The sequence below is a fragment of the Aquarana catesbeiana genome, linkage group LG01, assembly GCF_042186555.1.
Source record: "Aquarana catesbeiana isolate 2022-GZ linkage group LG01, ASM4218655v1, whole genome shotgun sequence".
In the NCBI taxonomy this organism is placed as follows: Eukaryota; Metazoa; Chordata; class Amphibia; order Anura; family Ranidae; genus Aquarana; species Aquarana catesbeiana.
This window is the reverse complement of record NC_133324.1, coordinates 485,167,216-485,192,501: the sequence shown is the minus strand read 5'-3', so window position 1 is coordinate 485,192,501 and position 25,286 is coordinate 485,167,216. Positions and strand designations below refer to the sequence as shown.

Sequence of the window (25,286 nt, the reverse complement as noted above, 5' to 3'; positions counted from 1 at the left end):
TTACATCCTTTCTCAACAGGTGATGTGAAACCTGGTGATTACATTGTAGCACTTCAGCATCCAGTGACCACAGACATCAAGCATTCAGTTAAAATGTTTGAGTTTACCCTAGATGCACTTATCTCATTCAACAAGCGAACCTTGGTGCTGTTCCCAAATATTGATGCAGGTAATTTGGTGTGGAGGCATAGATGACCTTTTACTTTTTACACTTCAGATTTGCAGACTGTTTGTTCTGCGTTATGGGCCTAGTTTGCTGCAGGAAAAAAAAAAATTCATTGTGTTGCAGTGGATTAATAATTTTTTTTTTTTATGCCTTTACAGGAAGTAAAGAAATGGTGCGAGTGATGAGGAAGAAGGGTGTGGAGCACCATCCCAACTTCAGAGCAGTGAAGCATGTCCCTTTTGAGCAGTTTATACAGTTGGTTGCTCACGCAGGATGCATGATTGGGAACAGCAGTTGTGGTGTGCGAGAGGCTGGAGCCTTTGGAACACCAGTCATCAATTTAGGCACTCGTCAAACAGGCAGAGAAACAGGTAAAAGTCTTACCAGTACACACAAATTCTGCTATTGTTAAGAGGCTGTATATTAAAGATGTATGTATATAATCACTGTACAAAGTACAAATATACTGTACATTGCACTTGTCTCACATGAAATATTGAGATATTTGTACTCTGTCTTGAAACCATTGATCATTTTGCAATTTTTTTAACTCATCAGGTGAGAATGTTCTTCATGTTCGAGATGCAGACACTGAGAATAAAATAATTCATGCACTTCAACTTCAGTTTGGAAAACGTTATCCCTGGTAGGTTTTATGTCTCTTAGGCAGTGTTATGCTTGTTGTAAAAGTCAGTCCCCTGAAAACCTATATATTGATTGTGGGTGAACTCTAGTGTTCTAGCTTTGTGTATCTTTTGGCGACTTAAAATGACACTAGATTATATCCTTATTCTCCAAAAATAATCTGTACACATCCACTACTTAATGGCCTCGTAATCCATTTTTCATCAAAATTGTTCCTTACTGTGTTTTTACTCATCTTTGCAACATCCTCAGTGAGCTCCAGGACTTCTCTTTTATTTTTTCCCCCTTCTGTATGGCGCTAGTAGTGCACATTGGGTGTGGTGATGTGCACTGCTCTATGCAGGCTACAAATCTCATAGTCCCTCTTGGGAGTGATCAGGAGGGGGTGGCTACATTCCTGCAAAAAAGAAAGTGAAGAAACATATAAAGTTGGAATTTGGAGAAGGCTGGGAGCAAAAGAAGATATATTTTTGAGTTAGGAAAGTTTGTGTGTATGAATGAATATATACAATTCGGTCCATATATATTTGGACACGGGCACAATTTTCATACTTTTGGCTCTGTATGCCACCAGAATAAAACAAAAATGAAACAATCCAAATGAATTTGAAGCGCAGACTTTCAGCTTCAATTCAAGGTGTTGAACATAAATATCAAGTACAATTTTTAGGAACTGCAACCATTTTTATACACAGTCCCCCCCATTTTCAGGGGCTCAAATGTAATTGGACAAATTAATATAATCATAAATAAAATGTTATGTTCATTTTTAATATTTTGTTAATCCTTTACTGGCAATGACTGCCTGAAGTCTGGAACCCATGGACATTACCAAAGACTGGGTTTACTCCTTTCTGGTGCTTTGCCAGGCTCTAATTGCAGCTGTCTTCAGTTGTTCTTTGTTTGTGGGTCTTTCTGCCTTTAGCTTTGCCTTAAAGTGGATGTAAACCCGAATTTTTTTATTGTAGAGTATTGTAGAGTATAAGATTTCCTATCATTTTGAGCCCAGTCTTGCCACACAGAGTTAATCCATCTCTGAGCAATCCTCTTTTATTGTTCAGTGAGAAAATTCTTGACAAAATGAGAAAAACTTTGTCAAATACGCCCCCTTGCTGTGAGTGACAGGTGATTTACGTATCTCGTGCACCAGCCTAAGTAAGACACAGGCAGTATTTTTTAATTCCCTCCCACTCCATTCTTCAGCTGCTCTGCCAGGATTGGCTGTTCTACATAATCTCAGCCCTGGCTGCAGACACTCCACTGGTCTGATGGGGGGGGTTTGCTGCTGGGCACAGATGTATGTGTATGTTTATGTGTATATATATATATATATGTATGTATGTGTGTATATATATATATATATATATATATATATATATAGTATAAAGCTGTGTCCAGCAGCACTCCAACCCCCCCACCTCCGTAAATGACATGTATAGTGTTTCCGTCCTTTCCTCCGCTCTCCATCCTGACAGAGCCCGCTGGAATGGAGGGGAGTCGGCTGCAGGGGATGAGGGGGGTGGAGGAGGAAGACACAGCGGGCGGATAAGGACAGGAGGGGGGCCAGAGAAGAAGGGGAGGTGGTGGTGGTGGAGAGAACAGGTCAGGCGCTGGAGGAGGAGGAGGACACAAGGGACAGTCGGGGGTGATCGGTGCAGCGGAGGGACAGCCGTGAGAACCGATCTCCCTGCATGGCGTTTGATCAGCTGCTTCTCCTTCTCTGCCTCCTCAGGGGGATCTGTGCTCACAGCTGTCCCTGCCGCACCAATCATCCCCGACTGTCACTGGATAGTGACACATGAACTGACAGGATCCATTAAAGCGCTCCTCTTCTCCTGTGCGCGCACTTTTCACTCCGGCCAGGCGCGAGTGTAGAGGCGGGCGGGGACTCTGGTGATGTCATGACTCCGCCCACCGAGCGCCGTACAACTGACCCGCCCACTGAATCCGGTGTTTTTGGGGGCTCCAAACTGACAGAGGGGAGACATTTGAAAGGTAAGGATACATGCAGGAGGCGTGTATATCCTTATAGATCACCCCTATGGCAGTACTTTAAAAAAGATGGGAGTGGGTTTACATCCACTTTAAGCAAGTGAAATGTATGCTCAATTGGGTTGAGATCAGGTGATTGATTCGGGCCATTGCAGAATATTCCACTTATTTTCCTTCAAAAGCTCTTGGGTTGCTTTTGCAGTGTGTTTTTGATCATTGCCTTTCTGTACTGTGAAGTGCGGTGCATTCAACTTTGCTGCATTTGGCTGAATCTGGGCTGACAGTATATCTCTAAACACTTCAGAATTCATCCGGCTGCTTCTGTCTTCTGTCACATCATCAGTAAACACCAGTCCCTGATGGGGATGGCTATTCTTAAGAGCTTTAATTCCTAAACCCTTCCCCTGATTTGGATGTACATACCCTCAAATTAAACCTGAGAGTGTACTTTCAGGCCATATCCATTGTATAACTATAGCTTGAATATGTTTTGGTAAATACCTGAAAAAAACTAAAATTGTGCCAGTGTCCAAATATATATGGACCTAACTGTGTGTGTGTGCGCATATGTAAAGTGCCCCCGCCCCCTGTGCTAGCGCACAAAGGCGAACACATGCGTCAGTCATGCACGCAAACACCAATCGTCCCACACGTGAGGTATTGCCACAAACATCAGATCATGGGCAGTAATTCTAGCACTAGGCCACCTCTGTAAATCTAAAGTGGTAACCTGCAAAGGTTTTTAAAACGTCGCCTATGTAAAATTCATGTTTGTTGCCGTTGCACGGGCATGCACAATTTTAAAGCATGACGTGTTTGTTATCTATTTACTCAGCGTAACATCATCTTTTTCAAACATGTGTTATGTTTTGTGTTTTTTGCATTAAAATTCAATAAAGTGTATTTTTTCCCAAAAATTGCGTTTGAAAAAACGCTGCGCAAATACTGTGTGACATAAAAAATTGCACCCCCCCCCATTTATTCTCTAGGGCCTCTGCATATAATGTTTGGGGGTTCTAAGTAATTTTCTAGCAAAAAAAACTGATTGTTACATGCTAACAAAAAGTGCCAGAAAAGGCCTAGTTTTCAAGTGGTTAAAATACACAAAATTGCTTGTGGTAAATATAATGCCCTTATAGCCATGGAAGAGATTTTGGCACTTCAGTTCCCAAGAGCTACAGGAAGCCAATTGAGCATTTAGTCCTCCAACATCTTTACCTATGTGATAACACTAAACACTGAGAACTTTATTTTTTGCTTTGTACAGTTCCAAAATTTATGGTGATGGCAGTTCTGTACCGAGAATTGTGAAGTTTCTCAAATCAATAAGTTTATCAGAACCTCTGCAGAAGAAGTTCTGCTTTCCTCCAGTTAAGGAGAGCATCTCTCAAGATATAGATCACATCCTGGAAACACTAAGTGCCTTGGCTGTTGACTTGGGAGGAACAAATCTCAGGATAGCGATTGTCAGTATGAAGGTATGTTGTCAAAATGTTGCTCGTAGCTGCAGTTATTTTTTTTGTGTACGTTTGGCATTATCCTTTTGGTAAATAGGTTTTTTTGTGTTTTATTACCTCGTTATGTTTCAGTATGTGACTTTCTAAATATTTCATTTGGAAGAGCATTAAAGTGGATGTAAACCCAATTTTTTTTTATATCATACTGTAGAGTATAAGATTTCCTATCATTTGAGCCCAGTCTTGCCACACCGAGTTAATTCATCTCTGAGCAATCCTCTTTTATTGTTCAGTGAGAGAAATCTTGACAAACTGAGAAAAACTTTGTTAAACACTCCCCCTTGCTGTGAGTGACAGCCTAAGACACAGACATTATTTTTTAATTCCCATCCCCACTCCTTTCTTCAGCAACTCTGCAAGGGTTGGCTGCTCCACACCTCAGCATGATTTGGCATGCTGAAGTCATGTGGTTACTGTCCTGTCTTTTCACTGGATGTTAGCGATCATAGCAGAAGTTCAGTTAGAAATACACAGAAGAAAATGCATATTGGCAAGGGGAGTGTAGAGGTGGGCGGGGAGTCTACTGACATCACGACTCCACCCACCGAGCTCCAGACACTTGTCACGGAACCACCATATTCCAACCTCTCTGAGCACAAAACAAGGCGACACTTGCTTGTTGCTAACATGAACTCACTTTATTCAGAACCAGAATACAGTCTTATATACAGGGGAAGATGAGGTTCTCCCCTCCTGCTCATATTACTCTAACAATACAAATGTAACCTAATTAACTAATCCTTTATACAGCCTAGGTGACTGAGACATGACCTTTTGCCCAGACTGAGTTAATTATCACAGGACATTTTCTCACAATAGCAGCAGCTCCAATAGGAGTCGTCCCGTCTCCTACATTGTATAGAGGACAATGTGATCAGCTCATTCAATTAACATAAACACAGGTAGTTGGAGTTGATGACACCAGCATCTCCTCACAGGATGTGTGCCAACAGTATGAATCAGTCTTATCAGCAGAGGGCTGCTGGAGGAATCCCCCCTCCCTCTTCAGGGACACAAATCCCAAATGACCACAGCAAGGAGTCCCCAACAGAATCAAACAACATACAATATATACATATATACATGACTGAGTCCGATTAGTACAGTTCAGACTGGATTTCTAATTCACCTCACAAAGAGTATTGTTCCATTGAAAATCCAGGGCCCATAATCAAAAGGCAAGAGGCTTGCATTCAGTCCTCTCCAACAGCCTCTGTCCCAGCTAGGTCTGTCACATTTCTTCCCTTTCGGCAGGAGACTAACACAAGAGGAGACCCCAGACGGTTTGACTCCGAAGTTAGTCCATAGTTCCAGTCCTCTACTGCCTGTACCCACACAGTACCCCAAACAAATTGTTCCAAACAGAGTATTACTCACCCAGCCATCCTCTGCCTCTCTCAGAGAACATGCCCACCGCTGCGGAGAGGCCTGGACTGGCCCTTCTCCCTGGAGTCCTTTCTGCCGCTGGAGAGAAGACAGGGGGACTGGGCTCACTCCATCCTGCTGTTGGGGATCTGGGCCGACTGCCCAGCATCCCTGGGGTATACAGGTGGGGACTGAAGCCCCATCTACCGACACCAGATCAAGCTGCAGTTATGAGGTGTTGACTGCATTCTCTCCTTGGATCCTGATCTGCAGCTCGCGATAGACTGCCACCTCCTCAACTTGGGCCTCCACAATTGCTGCAGGTGTGGGGCAGAGTTCTTGGACCCTCTGTTCGGTTGCCAGCACTTCTGCTGGGGATTTGCTAGGTGGTTCCTCCTCTACAGAAACCTCTATCAAATCCTCAGTCTCTGGAATTGCTAAAAGTGTGGGACAAAGGTCTTGGACCCTCTGTTCAGATACCTGATCTTCAGCTGGAGAAGTTTGTTGTAACTCCATAGATGCTGCTGGCAGAAAATCACATGTCCCTGTCAGTGTTGTGTGAGAAAGGCCGACTACCTCTTCTCTCAAGATGGCCGAAGCCACTGTTGGTGCTGGGCAGAGCACAGTGAACTTTGGCCCTGATAGCAGCTCTTCTGCTGGAGGCTCATCAGGTTGTTCTTCCTTAGCAGAAAAGTCTATCAAATCCCATGTCTCTGCAACTGATGTCTGGGGATAGAGGTTCACCATCTCCTGTCCATGGAACCCAGAAGATGCTATCATTGCTGGGCAGAGGTTAGCAGAGCTCTGCCCTGTTGTCAGCACTTCAGGTTTGGGGACGGCAATTTCCGGATTTTCCACTGCCATTTCTCTGGCATGCTGCTGAACGTGTTCTAGCAGTTTCCTGTATGCCCTTTCCAGAAGCTGTTCCTTCCTTAGCAAATGGTGCAGATCAGGTTTGAGCTCTGAGACCCCTGCAAGACCGAGCATAGCCTCTCTATATTCTCGCAGGTCCTCAAGGTCAGGTTCCCCTTCATCGCCAAACATAAAATGATCTGTAAGGCTCTCCCACAGCAATCCAGGGCCTCCAAAGTCATATCCCTCCGGGGAGCATTCTGTTGTCTCCCCTAAATATCCCTGCTCTGCGTGTCATTGCAGAGCCCGATAACGATTGTCCAGCTCTATCTCCTGCTGGACCAGCCTGTCCAACTCAGTCACCCATTGCTGCTGGGGCCGCTCTCCCAGGAATGCCATCCACAATGCCCGTTGGTCACTGGCCCGTTGCTCTTGGGTTGGAAAGCACTTGCCCTGTTTTATACCAGCGAGCTGGAGGGCTCCAATCCAGAGCTCCACCCGAATCTGCTGCCTGAGCTCCAGGTATTCATCCTTAGACACAGTCCTGGTGTATGTTGAAAGGATGATCCGCAGCAGCCCCGGGAACTCTGATGCCAGGTCCATATCTCCGCTGGGGTGACTGAAGTCTGCTATGCTGATCTTGGATACAGTTGGAGATTTGGATGTCCCAGACTGCAGAAAGCTTTCCCGCTGCTTGCCACCAATGTCACGGAACGTCCCACACTCCGCTTGAGTGCTTCCGTCATATACCACTTCCTCCCAGTCTGTATACAGATATCAGATATTCCAACCTCTCTGAGCACAAAACAAGGCGACACTTGCTTGTTGCTAACATGAACTCACTTTATTCAGAACCAGAATACAGTCTTATATACAAGAGAAGATGAGGTTCTCCCCTCCTGCTCATATTACTCTAACAATACAAATGTAACCTAATTAACCTAATTAACATGAGCTAATTAACTAATCCTTTATACAGCCTAGGTGACTGAGACATGACCTTTTGCCCAGACTGAGTTAATTATCACAGGACATTTTCTCACAATAGCAGCAGCTCCAATAGGAGTCGTCCCGTCTCCTACATTGTATAGAGGACAATGTGATCAGCTCATTCAAATAACATAAACACAGGTAGTTGGAGTTGATGACACCAGCATCTCCTCACAGGATGTGTCCTAACAGTATGAATCAGTCTTATCAGCAGGGGGCTGCTGGAGGAATCCCCCCTCCCTCTTCAGGGACACAAATCCCAAATGACCACAGCAAGGAGTCCCCAACAGAATCAAACAACATACAATATATACATATATACATGACTGAGTCCGATTAGTACAGTTCAGACTGGATTTCTAATTCACCTCACAAAGAGTATTGTTCCATTGAAAATCCAGGGCCCATAATCAAAAGGCAAGAGGCTTGCATTCAGTCCTCTCCAACAGCCTCTGTCCCAGCTAGGTCTGCCACAGCATGTATATCCTTATAGATAACCTCTATGGCAGTAGTTTAGAAAGGATGACATTGGGTTTACATCCACTTTAAAGGATAAGTCCGCTTTAAAAAATAAATACATAATGCACATTTTTTTTGCAGAGAAAAAAAATGTGCCCCCCCCTTTTTTTTTTAACAGCCTGGAAAGCATTGCACCCGCGATCAGCAGATCACCGATGCCATGCAGGTCTCCTGCAGACTGTCAGTGTGAGCTATCGGGCCATACAACGTACGGCCAGGCAGTTTCACACTGACAGGAAGACTCAATGAACTACCACAGCGCTCAACAGCACCATGGTAGGTCATTGAAAACTACAAGCCATCAGCCGCAAAGAATGTCGGAACTTGTAGTTCATTCATACACAGAACTCTGTGTAAGAATGACGTGGTCGTGTGGGTGGAGCTCCGCATGGCTGCGCTGTTTTTAAAAAGTGCTGCTGTCACGGACAAAAGGGAATGGCTGCAGCAGTGGGTGGAACAGGTAACCTGTTCCCAAATGTGAACTTATCCTTTAACCTGTTTCTTCCTTTTTTTTTTTTTTTTTTTTTTTTTTATTCATTTAAAGTGATAAGTTTTTTCATTAAAAAAAAAAAAAAATAACAAACATGTTATACTTGCCTGCTTTTGTACAGTGGTTTTGCACAGAGCAGCCTGGATCTTCCTCTTCTCGGGTACCTCGCCGGCACTCCTGGTGACAACCCCCCGCCGAGTGCTCCCAAAGCAAGCAGCTGGCTATGGGGGCACCCCTCCCTCTCCTCATTGGCTCACTGACTTTGACAGCAGTGGGAGCCAATGATGCCACACTGCTGTCTCAGCCAATGAGGAGGGAGTGTCCCAGCCAGCTGAAACTCGCCTGCAACATCGCTTGATCGAGATGGGCTCAAGTAAGTATTAGGGGGTTGCTACACACAGAAGATTTTTTTTATCCTAATGTATAGAATGCATTAAGATGAAAACCGTCTGACTTTACAACCTCTTTAATTTCAGAGGCCGCAGCATACAATACTTGGTGGCTGACACTTTGACTTAAACTGGCCTCATGCTGGTGGTATTTTCAGTTCAGAGGCCCAGTGCATTGAAACAATGAAATTGCAAAGACCTCCTGAGAACCCAAGCTGACACCCTAATACATATTAAAGTAGGGGAAATTTCAGGAAAGGGTTATATATTCATTAGGCGTTCCAGCCACAAGACAAACCATCACAAGCCAAAGGCATAACCACAGCAAAACCACAGTGCCTCCCAGTGGCTAGAGTGCAAAAAAACGGCATATTCACTATCAAATAGAAGGTTAATGTTAAGCAGATTCCATAGAATAGAACCTACAAAAAAGAAAACTAATGCAACCACTACATGTAATGATTGGTAAGCTGCAATTTATTACATTTTTGGTTTGGGTTTAATACTGCTTTAAATTTCACGTGGATAAAAACACAAGTTATCCAAATGCTTTCAGAGAAATTCTGCGTCTGTTTTGCTTTGTTGTGTATATGACAAATATACCCACCTTTTGAAAGCTGAATAGGCAACCAATTAAATTTTTTAATTTTTTTTTTTTCCAGGGTGAGATAATTAAGAAATATGTACAGCCCAATCCTAAAACATATGAGGATAGAATTGATTTAATTATAAAGATGTGTGTTGAAGCAGCTTCAGAAGCCATCACACTGAACTGCAGAATACTTGGAGTGGGTACGTACTTATGCCATTTTCTTTCTTTTCATGTTACAATTATTTTACAAACGCGGCCTACAAAACCAGAATAATTATGCTCTGGAAAAGAGAATGCAATTTCTTACTGCTGAAATACAGACTATAGAACAATTTATCCTATTTAAGGTCACTGCAAACACAAATGATTTTTGTGGTAATGGCTCAAATTAGTTGCAAGTAAGCATGAAGTGTTAATAAATAAATGAAATATCTATACTTGGCAGTACATGATGAGCAAGTCTGGGCTTGGCGGTGTTCATTTTGTGTGGTTTGTTTGCAAAGTGAAGCTTTTCATGGTTATGGCTCAGATAATTAGTGTTATTAAAAAGAAAAAAAAACTTCTGGGTACTTGGCAGTAAATGATTGGTTTACAATCTCAAGCAAGGCTGGGCTGGGTGGTGTTTGAGTGTGCTTTATTTGCAGATTGAACTGTGACTGTGGGACATCTGGACTTATATGACTTCATTTTATTTTTATTACTTCTATTAGGTGCAATAAAAATATAAACCTGCTTCAAAGGTTGTTTGCTGTGACAGAAAATATTGGCCTTGCAATATTTTAATAATGTCATATATTTACAGACAAGTGATAAGAGCCTTTTGTTATGAGCAATGTTGCCATTCGAGGGATTTACTTAAAGAACGAATTTAGGCTTGCTGCTAGTGCTTTTTATAATTTCCTTGCTATGTTTTTACTGTAAGATGGTTATTTTGTGTGTTTTTCAGACGATGAAATAGACTATATTAAGGTGATGTGCAGGCTTTTCTTTTTATCCATTGCGAGCAGGGCCCTCTGATTCCTCCTGTATTGAATTGTATTGTAACTGTATTGTCTGCCCTAACGTCAAATGCTGTGCAAACTGTTGGCACTATATAAACCCTGTATAATAATAATAATAATAATTTAATAATTGTTACAGTTATAAGATTATAGACATGTACATCATTGTTTTTGTACAGGTATTTCAACAGGCGGACGTGTAAACCCTCATGAGGGAGTTGTACTTCATTCCACTAAACTGATTCAAGAATGGAGCTCTGTTGATCTGCGAACCCCTTTGTCAGATACACTGCATCTTCCAGTGTGGGTAGATAATGATGGCAACTGCGCTGCACTGGCAGAAAGAAAGTTTGGCCAAGGCAAAGGAGTGGAAGATTTTGTGTCCATCATTACCGGAACAGGTATGCGTTTAGCAATATCAGAAAATTCTTGTCCATCATTACAGTGGTTGTTAAGCCACTCTATGCAATTTATACAATACTCTCGTGTTTATTAATCCTGTGTGCCCCTCTGTCTGTGTTTTTTAAAAATAAGTTCTCCTTTACCTGTTTTCAGAGCGGCGCTCACGTGACCCATCGTCTCTTTGCTCTCCCTGTCTGACAGCTATCTTTATGTGAAGTGAACAAAGTCACTCTTCATTCATGTCACCACAGAGCAGACATGCTGCATAATATTGCACCTCACTGCAACACACCTGTGAGCCGCGTTACAGTGAGAACAAGATACATAGACGACAATTGTTTTTGTGCCCTGGCTGGGACTGGCATTCTTTCAGTGCTGAAAAACACTGGTCGCTGCTCTGGTGTGGACAGGCCCTTAACCCCTTCCCGCCTGATCTGTAGCCATTTTTCAGCTAAAGTTCTCCAGTTCTGGGAGGGTGTCCATAGGTGTCCGCCCAGAACCGCACTTCCTATAACCGCTATGTCCTTTGGACACAGCTGATCACAGATCACGGTACAGTGCCAATCACAGCAGCCCTTTACCATGTGATCAGCTGTGTCCAACCACAGCTGGTCACACGTAAACGGACTTTGCCAGTTATCGGCATTCCTTTCCACACACACTGCCTTTTTGTGAGGAAAAGTGTTCCGGTAACTGGCAAGGCTGAAAATACACGGTTTACACTGATAATCAGGGCACTGATTATCAGTGCTCATTATTGCAGCTTTATCAGTGCCCATCAGTAAAGAATACATATTATATATATTTAATACATTTTATAAATGAAACTAAGAAAAACATTTTATTTTATTTTTTTTTTAATTTGGTCTTTTTTTCGTTTTGTTTAGCAAAGAATAAAAACCCCAGTGGTGATTAGCACCAAAAGAAAACTCTATTTGTGTGAAAAAAAAATTATGAAAATTTCATATGGGTACAGTATTGCATGACTGTGCAATTGTCACTCAAAATGCGACAGCGCCAAAAGCTGGGCAGGAAGGGGGTGAAAGTGGCCCATATTGAAATCTTGTAGAAACCAGCTACAGTTGACCTCTAGATTAATCATTCAGAAATGCTAGATTTAAGTTTGTCATATCCCTGACTTATTTTTGAAGATGGCTTTTGCTGAGACTATGCATATTCTCTTACTTGTATAATACTTTAACCACTTTCTGACCGCCATATAGCAAAATGACGGCCAGAAAGTGGTTTTGTTATCCTGACTTGGCATCATATGATGTCCAGCAGGATAAGCCGCAAGTGCGCAACAGTCTGACACATCACATCTCCGATCTAGGTAAAGAGCCCATGACACGTGTCCAATCACAGCTGATCACGGTGCAAACAGGAAAAGCCATGTATCGGCTTTTCCTCTACTCGCACTGACAGGCGAGTAGGCTGCTCTCCTGACAGGGGAGGTCTGCACTGATAATCAGCGCATTGATTATCATTGCAGACCCATCGAGGATGGCCACCAGGGATGCCCACCAATGACCACCAGGGGTGCCAATCAGTGCCCATTAGGGATGGCACTCTGTGCCCATCAGTGATGACTGTCGGTGCCTCCTGATCAGTGCTGCCTACCAGTGCCGCCCATCAGTTCCCACCAGTGCCACATATCAGTGCCGCTTATGTGTGCCTATCAGTGCTGCATATAAGTGCCTCATCAGTGCTCATCAGTGAAGGAAAAATACTTCTTTACAAAGTTTTGTAACGGAAACGAAGAAAAACTTTTTCATTTCAAAATGTTTTGGTCTTTTTTTATTTGTAGCGCAAAAAATAAAAACCCCAGTGGTGATCAAATACCTCCAAAAGAAAGCTCTATTTGTGGGGAAAAAAATGATAAAAATTTTGCTTGGGTACAGCGTCACATGACCGCGCAATTGTCATTCAAAAATGTGAGAGCTCTGAAAATTGGCCTGGGCAGGAAAGGGGGGAAATACCCAGTGTTGAAGTGGTTAAAGTGGTTGTAAACCCTTACAGACCACTTTGACCTACAGATAAGCCTAGATTAAGGTTTAGGAGATATTTGTAAAAAGACATAGACAGCGGCGCGCGGGCGCACTGATCATGCTGCTGCTAACGGCGATATGCAGTTAGAGGCAGCTCCTGTGCGCATGCGTGGGGGTGACATCATCGCGGCTCCGGCCAGTCACAGCGCCGGAGCCACGATACCCGGAAAGAAGATGGACGCTCCATAGCAGAGGGGACAGCGGTGACATCGCAGGCTCCTGTGTAAGGTAAGTGACACGTAATAGGCTACTATGCGATGCATGGTAGCCCATTATGCTTTACCTTTGCAGGGAAGCAAAGAGCAAGTAAACCCATTAGGGTTTGCTTCCTCTTTAAAGCCCTCTCTTGCGAAATATAATGCAGTCTAGTTCTGTTGTGCTTTGTAACATGTCTGCTACTATTTATTCTGACAGTTTATTTTCAAATTATTTTATTTTTTTATACTATTGTGCTATGTTTTATGATTGTTTCAGGTATTGGAGGAGGAGTGATTCATCACAATGAACTTGTACATGGAAGTTCATACTGTGCTGGTGAGCTGGGTCACATCATGGTGTCATTTGATGGACCAGAGTGTATGTGTGGGAGCCATGGCTGCATAGAAGCATATGCTTCAGGAATTTCCCTGCAGAGAGAAGCAAAGAAGCTTCATGACGGTACATCCCCTTCAATAGTAACTCTTTTAAAGTATCTTGTACATTTTTAAACTTGTAAAAATTCCAATTTAAAATGAACCTGCACCACATTGTAAAATCCTGTCTAAGACTAAATGCCATCTCTGATTAGGTGTCACTTTGTTGCTGGGGCCTGGCTTTCCTTGATGTAATGGCTACCACCTGCCAGCTGTCATTCTGCTGAGTTCATTAAGACTCATTTTACTGTCCATTTGCACTGGGCAGTGGAATGCCAGTTGGACTTGTAGCCTGAGAAGTCTTTACACTGGGGCGCTTTTCAGGTGTTTTAGCTCTAAAAATATTGCCCGAAAAGCACCTCTATAATGCCACCCAAGTGCTTTCACACTGGGGCGGTGCGCTTGCAGGACGGGAAAAAGCAGCATCTTTGGAGCGGTGTATACATCGCTCCTAAACCGCCCCTGCCATTGAAATCAATAGGCAGCGCTGCAGAAGCGTCTGCAAAGTGCTTCGGCAGCGTCGCTTTTTGGGCACTTCAACCCTTTCCTTGGCCGCTAGCGGGGGTTAAAAGTGCCCTGCTAGCGACCGAAAAGCACTGCTATAACAGCAGTAAAGCGCTGCTAAAACTAGCGGCGCTTTACTTCTGGCACCCCCCACCGCCCCAGTGTGAAAGTAGCCTTAATCAAAAGAGGGGCACTGAAGAGCCTTCTCTGTCTAAAGGTTAGGACGTGGCACAAAGATTCCCAGAGATCTATGCAATGAGGCTACAGTATCAGCCTGCTTTTGGACACTGCTTTCTCTGATGGAAACGTTTGATTAACTCATCAGATGAGGGACGGGTTCTTGAATTGTGTGTACATAAGGTGCAAAAACTACCTGCTAGCTAAAAATAAATAAAATTCACCTGGCATTTTAACATTTTGGATCCTTTTTTTTTTTTTTTCCCCTGACCACAATACAAAAATGTAGTAAAGTTTCACTTCAAATTGGAATTGTAAGGTTTTTATGTTTATTATTCTTTTTTCTTTTATGGCAGTTTGTATATATGAACTGACATTAAAGTGGATATAAACCCCCAAATTTTTTTTTTTTTTTATCATACTGTAGAGTATAAGATTTCCTATCATTTGAGCCCAGTCTTGCCACACAGAGTTAATCCATCTCTGAGCAATCCTCTTTTATTGTTCAGTGAGAAAAATTTTGACAAACTGAGAAAAATGTGGTCAAATCCTCCCCCTTGCTGTGAGTGACAGATGATTTACATCTTGTGCACTAGCCTAAGACATGCATTATTTTTTAATTCCCCCCCCCCCCACTCATTTCTTCAGCAGCTCTGCGGCTGTTCCACACCTCAGCATGATTTGGCATGCTGAAGTCATGTGGTTACTTTCCTGTCTTTTCACTGGATGTTAGAGATCATAGCAGAAGTTCAGTATTAGAAATAAACAGGAGAAAATGCATATTGACAAGGGGAGTGTAGAGGTGGGCGGGGAGTCTACTGACATCACAACTCCACCCACCGAGCTCCAGACAACAGACCCACACACAGAATCTGCAGTTTTTCGGGTCTAATAACAGACAGAGGGGAGACATTTGACAGGTAAATATACATGCAGGAGACATGTATATCCTTATAGATAACCCCTATGGCAGTAGTTTAGAAAGGAGGACATTGGGTTTACATCCACTTTAAAGTTGTGATGCTGGGGGGATGGATGTTTTGGTTTACATAAATCCAATGGTTGTAAGAACACGGTATATAGCCTGAAAGCTCCCTCATGTTAATGTAAATCTGCAGTATTTGATAGATGTCGGTGGTGCTAGTGTTTTGCTTTCTGCCATTAAACAGTTCACTGTATACTATATATCAAATATTGCATCCTATTCGATGCTGTATAGCAAGTTCATCTTGTGATGAAATGGAGCCACTAGCAAGCAGAACAATTTTTTTCCATATAGTTTGAACACGTGTAATTTTTAGTGTTTGTTTGAAATGTTTTGCAAATGGGTTGATGGCCAACAAATAAAGAAACTGCTTTCCAGCACAACATAAACCACTTGACGCAGGCTTAAAATGACGGGAGGGCGTCCATGGATGTGCTCACACTGCCCACGTTGCCATGTGATTGCTGAGTTCTCGGGACTCAGCTGATCACAGATCAAGGTAAAGTGCCAATCACAGCGGGCCTTTACTACATGATAAGCTGTCAGCCAAGACAGCTTATCATGGAAGTAAACAGAAGCCTTTTTATTCCTCACACTGAAAAAAGAAAGCAGTTAACCAGCTTCTGTTACAGGAACATCTATCTCCTCAGTGCCCACCAGTCCTTCTAATTGGTGCCCATCAATACTGCCAATCAGTGCCTTATCATCAGTGTCACTTATCAGTGAAGCCTCATCAGTGCCCCCCTGATCAGTACTACTTCATCAGTGCAGCCGATCAGCACCCATCAGTGAAGGAGAAAAATTACCTGTTTGCAAAATTTTATAACAAACTATAAAAAAAAGGTTTTTTTTTTTTTTTTGTTTAGCAAAAAATAAAAAACCTAGTGGTGATTAAGTACCGCCAAAAAAAACCTCTATTTGTGTGAAAAGAATTATAAAAATTTCATATGGGTACAGTGTTGCATGACTACACAGTTGTCATTCAAAATGCGACAGGGCTGAAAGCTGAAAATTGGACCGGTTAGGAAGAGGGTGAAAGTGCCCTGTAAGCAAGTGCCTATTCATATTTGTCCATTTTCATGCTGAAAACCTATCAATTTTGGTTCATGAAAATGCATGTCACGTAGAAATCACATTTTTATTATGCGACTGGTTCACACCTCTGCACTGCAGTTTAGTGTTAAAAGAAAGGGAAAAAATGTGGCCTTATTCACATCTATGCATGTGGGTTACCTTGCTTGCTGCAGCGCAACAGAACAGTATGATTACAGCCTAAATCTCCCAATGCAGTTTAGCCCTGATGTTAAAAACCAACTACAAGCTCTTTTCCAACAAAATTGGGACACTGTAAAATCTACATAAATACAGAATGAAAAGATTTGCAAATCCCATAAACCTTTTATTCACAAAAGAAAATATATCAAATGTTTGGACTGAGAAAATGTACCATTTTAGCCTTTTGCACACTAGGCATAAAAAATGCTTCTTATTCATGTATTTGGTGTTTTTTCTTTCATCCTGTAGAAGCAACACTGTAAGCCTTTGTGTCCATGCACATCTGGGCATTTACAGGCATATTTGTAGAGGACTGTTTAAAGGCTGGGAAAAAACAAACTCAAAAGTGTGTTTTTGAGAGAAGCTTTAGCAACCTCTGGAGGAACCATAGGGTTCCATAGAATCCTGGTTAGGAAAGGCTGACCAACCTTAATCAGTTCTGTTAGGTCTAATTATATCAGCAACATCCTAATTTGTTTTAATTCAATACTAGTTTGTACTGTATTTTGCTATGCTTCACTACATATCATTGCACTCAAAATAAATACATTTTTGTTTTCTACACAGAGGATTCTCTTGTAGTAGAAGGCATGTTCTTGAAGAATGATGAATCTGTTACAGCCATTCATCTTATCCAAGCAGCGAAGCTTGGCAACAATAAAGCCAGCGATATTCTCAAAACGGGTACTAATATTTTACTCTTTCTTATTTTCGGTGTTAATATTTAATTAGCTTTCCTGTGTGTAATACGCAAGAGTTGTGTTAAAAAATTTGAATCTGGGTAAAAATGTGGCTAGATCACCAAGCTACTGGCCAGCACACATTTTTGCTGAATTGTAACCAAAACGAATCCAGCTTGAAACAATGTAACTATGCATATGCCATACCTTGCCGATCCCCATGGAGCCTGGAAATCGCTGTAGTAGCTGCTACTACTACAGTAATCCCCACAGGCTTCCGAGTCCCATGCCAAGCAGCAGCCCTGTTCCTTACTTTAACACAGGAGGTCGCCCGATCGGAATGCAAAGCATTCTCTAAATCCGGGGTTGGAAACCCGTTAATTGTGATCTACTGGTCGATCGCAGCCAGGTGACTGGTAGATTGCATGCAGGGCTTGACGATCCGCTATTTTCAGAATAGTGAAGAGCGGGACCTGCACCTCTGGAGTGAGCAGACAGCTGCACGCTGCCTCTCTGTATCTGGCCTAGGACCAAACAACGCAAGGAAGGAGAGGTGCTCTGGGAGCAGATCTCACATGTGAGGAATGAGCACAACGGGCTGCAAATTGAGTGCCCCATTGTCACAGCAACCTGTGCATACTTCCTATCCTCCCACCGAGGCCAACTGTCTCTCGGTTGTTAGAGAGCGGGTCTGATCTATTGTGGGGACGGGCACATGTGAAGTAGGTCCCACACACTCTGCTTGTCAGTGGCTGCGGGATGAAGCTTAACCTGCTGATCTGGAGGCTGTCACAAGCCACATACCCTATTATACAGTGCGATTACCTGTTCATCTGATTTGGTTTGGAGTCCTGGAGTGAGATTGAGAGGATATGGTTGACGTGCCTGCATTTAAGGGAATCATGAGTTATTTTATGCTTCTCGTTTTATAAAGATTTCACACTAGGCAATTGCACCCTCTCTTGTTTTTTACATATTGTATTGTTCCTGCCACCTGGTTGAAATCTGGAGAGCTGCAGCTACCCAAGGGTTTCTGTGAATCACCTTACCACTTATGAACTGTTCTCTATGGGTTGGACACCAGCTAGTGGAAGGGTGTTTGGATCAGCACAAAGACTAATGTTTTCCTATTGCTGTATGCTGCAGGAAGACGGTACACAATTGTGCTGATGGATGTGTGGTCAGCAGTGTCACTCTCTCCTCTCGGGGGGCACACTGCTCGGTTCAGCTTGTGAGTGAGACCAGGTGATTAGGGCTGCTCTACAAGCACCCTGCAACCTTGTGCAGTACAGTGATCAAGGGGTTAAAGCAGGTGATGAAGAGGCATTGGATCACCTCCTCAACATCTGCTTTAACCCCTTGGACCCTGCACTAGCATGCTGCAGCCACGTGCAAAGAACGTGGTAGTGGGACATTTGCAGAGTGGACACATTAATTTGAATGGGTCGCAATCGACGACAAATAGTATAACTCCTGATGTGGCATGTGTATATCCTTGGCTGCTGCCTCTGTGACTAAAGGGGGTAGGGCACCGTGTTCCTGTGTGATTAAGTGTGGTGCAATTTTGCAGCCCATTCATTTAAATGGAATGCATATCACGCCTGACCGCACAAAAAGTAATGCATGCAATACTTTTCAAAAACACACTGCATCAAATCACATGATACTGCAGTACCATGTGACCTAGTGTAGGCAAACGCACTGTGTTTGCAATCTGTGTTTGGGGGTGCCATTAACAATGTATTGACACCCACAACAGATCGCAAAGGCAGTGTGCTTTGCAGTGCAGAAAATGCGCACTGAACACGCCTTTCCTGAACTACGTTCTGCTGAGAACTGGCCCTAACAGGATACTGTGCCAGGAGATCTTTGACCTTGTTGTTCAGGTAGATCTCCACCTCCTATCATATGACGTCCAGCAGGATAAGCCGCGATCGTGTGGCACGTGGCGATCAGTGGTGTGTCAGTCTGACACACCACATCTCCGATCTTAACAAAGAGCCTGACATAGGCTCTTTACCATGTGATCATCTGTGTTCAATCAGTGTAAAGAAGCACCGATAGATGCGAGTAGAGGAAAGCCGATCAGCTGCTCTCCTGACAAGCGGGTCTGCGTTGATAATCAGCGCATTGATCATCGGTGCAGACCCATCGAGGATGCCCACTGGAGACCACCAGGTGAGTCCACCAGGGATGCCAATCGGTGCCAACCAGTGCCCATTAGGATGGCACTCTGTGCCTATCAGTGATTGCCTGTCGGTGCTGCCTATCAGCGTATATTAGTGCCAATAAGTACTGCCTCACCAGTGAAGGAGAAAACTTATTTACAAAGTTTTGTAACTGACGCTAAAACTTACTTTTTTCAAAATTTTCGGTCTTTTTTTATTTGGAGCGCAAAAAATAAAAACCCCAGTGATCAAATACCACCAAAAGCTCTATTTGTGGGAAAAAATTATAAAAGTTTTGTTTTGGTACAGCGTTGCATGACCGCGTAATTGTCATTCAAATTGCGACAGCTGAAAATTGGACTGGGTAGGAAGTGCCCTGTATTAAAGTGGTTAAAGAGACTGTCACTTTGCTAATTCGGGTCATAATGCCAAGTTGTTTTGAAAGAACGCCTTCAAAATGCTTCCCCACTGCATTGATTCTGACAGAGCTGTTAGCAAATACCCCGTGCTTTCGAGCATGGAGGAGCATGTGACCTCCTCCTAGGATGCAATGTTAAGCCTTAGCAGCCAGTTGCTGTGCACAAACGTAAAGGGGGTAAAGTCATCAACCCCATGTAAGTTTCACCATAAGGTTTGCAGCAACTTAAGACTCCAGTGAAGGAGCAGTGTGGCAAATGTGAGTATCAGCAGGTGGGAGGTTGTTCTTTCCTGAATGAGCAAAGTGATCTTATCTTTTTAATTTTTTACTAGACAATGAACTGGCACCATTATCTGTTCAGTTAGCAGGAAGGTGAGCGAGGAAATAGTAGAATGGTCTTCTTATATGCTCTGCAGTAGATTAGTATTCTAATCACAATGATGACTGAACAATAGCCATTTCAGTGTTAAAATAGTGATTTTTAAACTGTGTGTTCTGTTTTTATTTATTTTTAAATTCAGTTTTTCCATTATATTTTACCTGTGACTAGACTACTAGATGGCAAATATCTAGAATTTATGGTTTCCTCCTGACAATTTGTTTTTTTTTTCTTTCACTTTAATGCAGCTGGTACAGCTCTTGGCATTGGAATTGTGAACATCCTGCATACCATAAACCCTTCACTAATCATACTTTCCGGGGTTCTGGCCAACCAGTACATCAATGTGGTGAAAGAAGTGATACGCCAGAGAGGCCTGGCATCAGTCCAAAACGTAGATGTGGTTGTGTCTAATTTATCAGACCCTGCCCTTCTGGGGGCAGCAAGTATGGTGCTGGATTATACCACACGAAGGACATACTAATATCTCAAATCACAATGTGATTGTAACACTTTCCCTGACCATTTTAAACCTTTGTAGGGAAGCTTCTATTTTTACTCGGAATGAAGGAGGTCATAGAGTTTGGACTTTTTTCTTTTATAATTTTACCTTTTATTTTTTAAACTATTTTATATTTATTTTTTGACCTGTTGTACAGGACTTGAACCCTTTGCAAACTTAAAATGTGTTATCAGAAGAGACCAAATCACTTGGATATGGATAATGTATACATGTTTTGAGAAACAGAGGAATGAGATGTTTTTGTTCTTGTAAAGAGGTAAAACAGTGGTGTCCTTTAGTGTATTTCTAGGCAAAACTTTTTTGTGTTTTGTTCATTGGAGTATACAGCTTCCTCTTTAGATCACCTACTGATTTTTAGTGCCACCTGCAGGAGTACGACACTTGCTAGCAACTCGGCTATTAGTTTTGCACCTGGGAGTTAAGACATAGACATTTTCTCCTGGAAATCCTTGTTCTTTTTGGTTTTACTTTAAGCAATTTTGCTAGCGGGTGAAACCTGGATAATATAGATCCTGGTTGTTTCCCCAGTTGTTTTATGTGTTTTTCTTTTTTACGTTTTGGATAGTGGGGAAGAGTTAGACCCTCAGTCAAAATTGTATTGCTGTCTGTGTTCCCATTCACCTATTTGTAATGGTGATTATTGTTGCTAAGAAACAAAGTGAGGAGAAATCAAAAAAGGAGTTGAGGGGAAGTCATCTAATGGGTAACCTGTTCTGGGTACAATAATTTTAAAGTGGTTGTAAACCTCAGACATGAAAAGCGAACAAAGCACATAACTAACCTGAATCCAAAGCACTGAGTTGGGTTCCTCTCTCCTGTCCCTGCATGACTCCCTCCTAATAAATTAAGTGTACACTTCTGCCCCCCAACACACAGCAAATGACTCATAGACTCAGCTCTGTTTCTCTAAGCCTATGAAGCAGGGGTGTATCACATTCTTCCAATCTGTTCTGTGCTCTAAGGCTGGCCATACACGATTTGAATCTCAGCCGGTTCAACAGAAACCAGCCAAGATTCAAATCGTTAATGGACACCCGCTGGGAGAAGACAATGGCCCGGCAGGAGGGATTCCTGCATCAATACTGTCTCTGTTGATGGGGGAATTGAGCGAAATTTGCTCCGTGTATGGCCAGCCTAAATCTGCAGTGTGTTTGAGGTCAGATCTCTGACCCCTGCTTTTGGCTGCTGAGAATTTTGTTTTCCATTTGTGTGTTGTAGAAGGCTGTACAGGACAGGTGGCTGCACATAAACAGGTATAACTTCTATAGGATGATTTGTCTCATCTGTGTATCACTGGAGGTTAGTCACTTCACTGGGTATATGTAAGCATTTACAACCACTTTAAAGGCTCATTCACACATGTGGCAAATACTGTGCACATGGCTTTTCAGAGGAGTTTGACAGGCAGTGAGGAGGTGATATGTCACCTTCTCACTGCCTGCTTTAACCTCCTGAATGCCACACTACCATGGGCAGTTGCAGCATTATCCCATTGACTTGACTTGACTTGGTTGTGTTTAATGGGCAGTAGTGTCCACCATATGCAACATGTATACACCCCTGGCCACTGCCTTTGCAGCTTAAAGGAGAGCAGTTGGAGGGGGGAGTAAAAACGTAGCTCAACCGTGTGTTTTTACTGCACCTCCCAAAGAGAACACAAATGTAAGAGGGGAGTTATTCACATTGGGAGATTTCCTTTTACCTTCCAGTTACATCTCTGCATCGGAAAGGGAAAGGACATTTAAGCAAAGATGAAGACAGCAACAATTCACCTGGCAGGGGTTTTAACCCTTCCCTACTCTTAAGAAAAGCTAAAAAAATGTTTTTTTCGATTTATACATAAAGTTGAAAAAGAAGTATTGCTTAACAACAATGATAATAAATTCTTGCTTGAGTTTTCGAGCATTCAAACGTGGCCATTACAGATCAAAAGGAGGTGGCACTTGGACTTTAATTGAAATAAAATGCAGTAGGATCCAGCAATAAGAGCAATACCCTAGTAATAGAGCCCATAACCAATAAATTAAGGAATCACCACTGGCTTTTACCTACTGTTTAAATTATCCTATGTAGCTGGACTTTTGCATTATCTAACAGTTATATTTAATGTATAAATATAAATGTATTTATATTTTGTATGTTTAATGATAAATATAAGAAAGCTGTTGAGCAAGATTGTGCAATAATTAGGTTAGACCTTGGTGGTGGTGTGTGTGTATATACACAATGTAGATGTAAATTATTTAGCACTTTTTATTGTAAAAGACATAATGACACAATAGAATGGTTTTATAATGTTTAAAATCACATTTTACAAATGATAATCCTGATGTTAAAAGATTTTTGATTAGTACTGACGATGTTAGCAAATGCAGTTGATGTGAATTTTTGTGTGGTACACACAAAAGAACCCCGGAAAATGAATAGCTGCTTGTCCCAAGATCCCAGTTGGTTGCATCTCACTAAGACCAAGGGGAACTTGTGTGCGCTCGGTCCCATACATGTCATACACTTGAATCATGATCGTTCACACTTGAAAATCTTCAACTAAAATATGTTTAATACCTCCTCTGTAAACATATAAAAAATGTATGGTACACATAGAAAGCAGTAAAATGTAATACATTTTTACATCATGTGTAATAGTTAATGAGCATAATTTAATTTAAGTGTATATTATTTTGTTTTTAGGAAGTGCACCCATAGCTGGAGTTCTAGCCTAATTTTAGTTTTTCAGAAAAATTATATAGATCAAATCGTGGTGTTCTGCTGTTTTTCATTTTGTAATCAACCCCTAGCAGAAAACTATCTTCCACAGCATGTTGTAAAAAGACCATTGCATTTTTGTAAGAGCAGTGCTCTCTCTGTAGTAGTCTGACAATACCCCCCCCCCCCCCCCCCCCGCTGAGTCAGAGTAAGTATTTTAACCACTTCAGCCCCGGAAGATTTTACCCCCTTCCTGACCAGAGCACTTTTACAATTTGGCACTGCGTCGCTTTAACTGACAATTTCGCGGTCATGCGACGCTGTACCCAAACAAAATTTGCATCTTTTTTTTGATCACCTCTGCGGTGCTTATTTTTTGCGCTATAAACAAAAAGAGCAACAATTTTGAAAAAAAAAACATTTTTTTACTTTTTGCTATAATATATATCCCCAAATTGAAAAAAAAATTCTTTATCAGTTTAGGTCGATATGTATTCTTCTACTTATTTGTGGTAAAAAAAATTGCAATAAGCCTATATTGATTGGTTGGCGCAAATGTTATAGTATCTACAAACTATGGGAAAGATTTATGGCAATTTTATTTATTTTTTTTACTAGTAATGACGGTGATCTTCGATTTTTAGCGATATTGCGACGGACAAATCGGACACTTTTGACACATTTTTGGGACCATTGACATTTATACAGCAATCAGTGCTATAAATATGCACTGATTACTGTATAAATGTCACTGGCAGGGAAGGGGTAAACACTAGGGGCGATTAAGGGGTTAAATGTGTGTTCTAACTGTATGAGGATAGAACTGACTAGGTGAGGAGACATATCGCTGTTCCTACTTGTAAAAACAACATGTCTCCTCTGCCCTGACAGCACAGGTTTTTGTGTGTTTACACGCACAAATCCTCATGCATGCGATCATCGGGTCTCCTGCTGTGCAGCAGTGCGTGGCCTCTAGCGGCTATTACACCCCATATGGGGTTTCGCGCAGGAGAGCCATTCTGCCCCTGTAAAAAGATGTGAGCCGTTCGGGAACCGGTTAAATTAAAAAATCTCATGCTCCTTGCTGATTGCAGTGCTATAGCTGTGACTTTGTCAGATTGCGGTAGAGAGACCTACTCCGGTCTCTTTACAGTGGTCTAGGAGCAATTCTTTTTTACTTTGCATGTTCCAGAAGATGACAGTAAGCACTTAACACACACTATTTTGAAACCTTTGATTTAATTTGCTGAAAAATTACAATTGGTCTTATAAAACGTATCCAGAAAAGTTATAGTTAAAACGTTTTGAAAGTTTGTATTGTTTCTAGCATCTCCCGAGCCATGGTAGCTCCCACAACTGTTTGCAGGCACCTGCATATTTTTATCTGTAAGCTACTATATTTGTTATGCCTTTTCAGCATATATATTTCATTAGTGTTTTCTTTTGACAGATTCCCTGACATTTCTCTATCCAAAGCTAAAGGTTTAGATTTGGGGCCTTAAAAGGGAATCTGAGTAAACAAAAACAAGGAAACTGCCTTGTTTGTGAATTGGCATGCCGCAGGGCTCTGATGCTTATAATTGCTTAACTACTTACTGAGTCACTGACCCAAATGAACACTCGATATGCATTTGCATCCAGTTCATTGGTTCACAAAGTAGTGAAAGTTAAAATGATAGCCCTTGAACATACAAAGTCAGCAATAACACCCATGCTTCTACATGGTCAGGTTTCGTGAAGATTGTCTACATTCCATTTGCATACTGGAACAACTTTAATTTTGCATATTTTCATGTCAGGTTACAAATGTTGGTTATTTGCAGAAAAAATTGCTCATAAACCTGTGAGAATGGTTTATACTTCTGAGGTTA

The 25,286-nt window shown here is 42.1% G+C and overlaps 1 protein-coding gene across 2 annotated transcripts in view; it reads left to right on the top strand.

Moving 5' to 3' along the window:
• GNE (glucosamine (UDP-N-acetyl)-2-epimerase/N-acetylmannosamine kinase) overlaps window positions 1-23,469 on the top strand; it is a 92,121-nt gene extending 68,652 nt beyond the window's left edge. For both annotated transcript variants that reach the window (XM_073591857.1, XM_073591851.1), the window contains exons 4-12: window positions 20-169; window positions 325-537; window positions 725-812; window positions 4,071-4,281; window positions 9,588-9,717; window positions 10,698-10,919; window positions 13,443-13,625; window positions 17,109-17,225; window positions 20,435-23,469. In XM_073591857.1, the coding sequence (XP_073447958.1) occupies window positions 20-169; window positions 325-537; window positions 725-812; window positions 4,071-4,281; window positions 9,588-9,717; window positions 10,698-10,919; window positions 13,443-13,625; window positions 17,109-17,225; window positions 20,435-20,670 (1,550 nt within the window). In that variant the 3' untranslated portion in view covers window positions 20,671-23,469. The remainder of the gene's footprint in view (window positions 1-19; window positions 170-324; window positions 538-724; window positions 813-4,070; window positions 4,282-9,587; window positions 9,718-10,697; window positions 10,920-13,442; window positions 13,626-17,108; window positions 17,226-20,434) is intronic.
• Window positions 23,470-25,286: the final 1,817 nt, after the last annotated feature.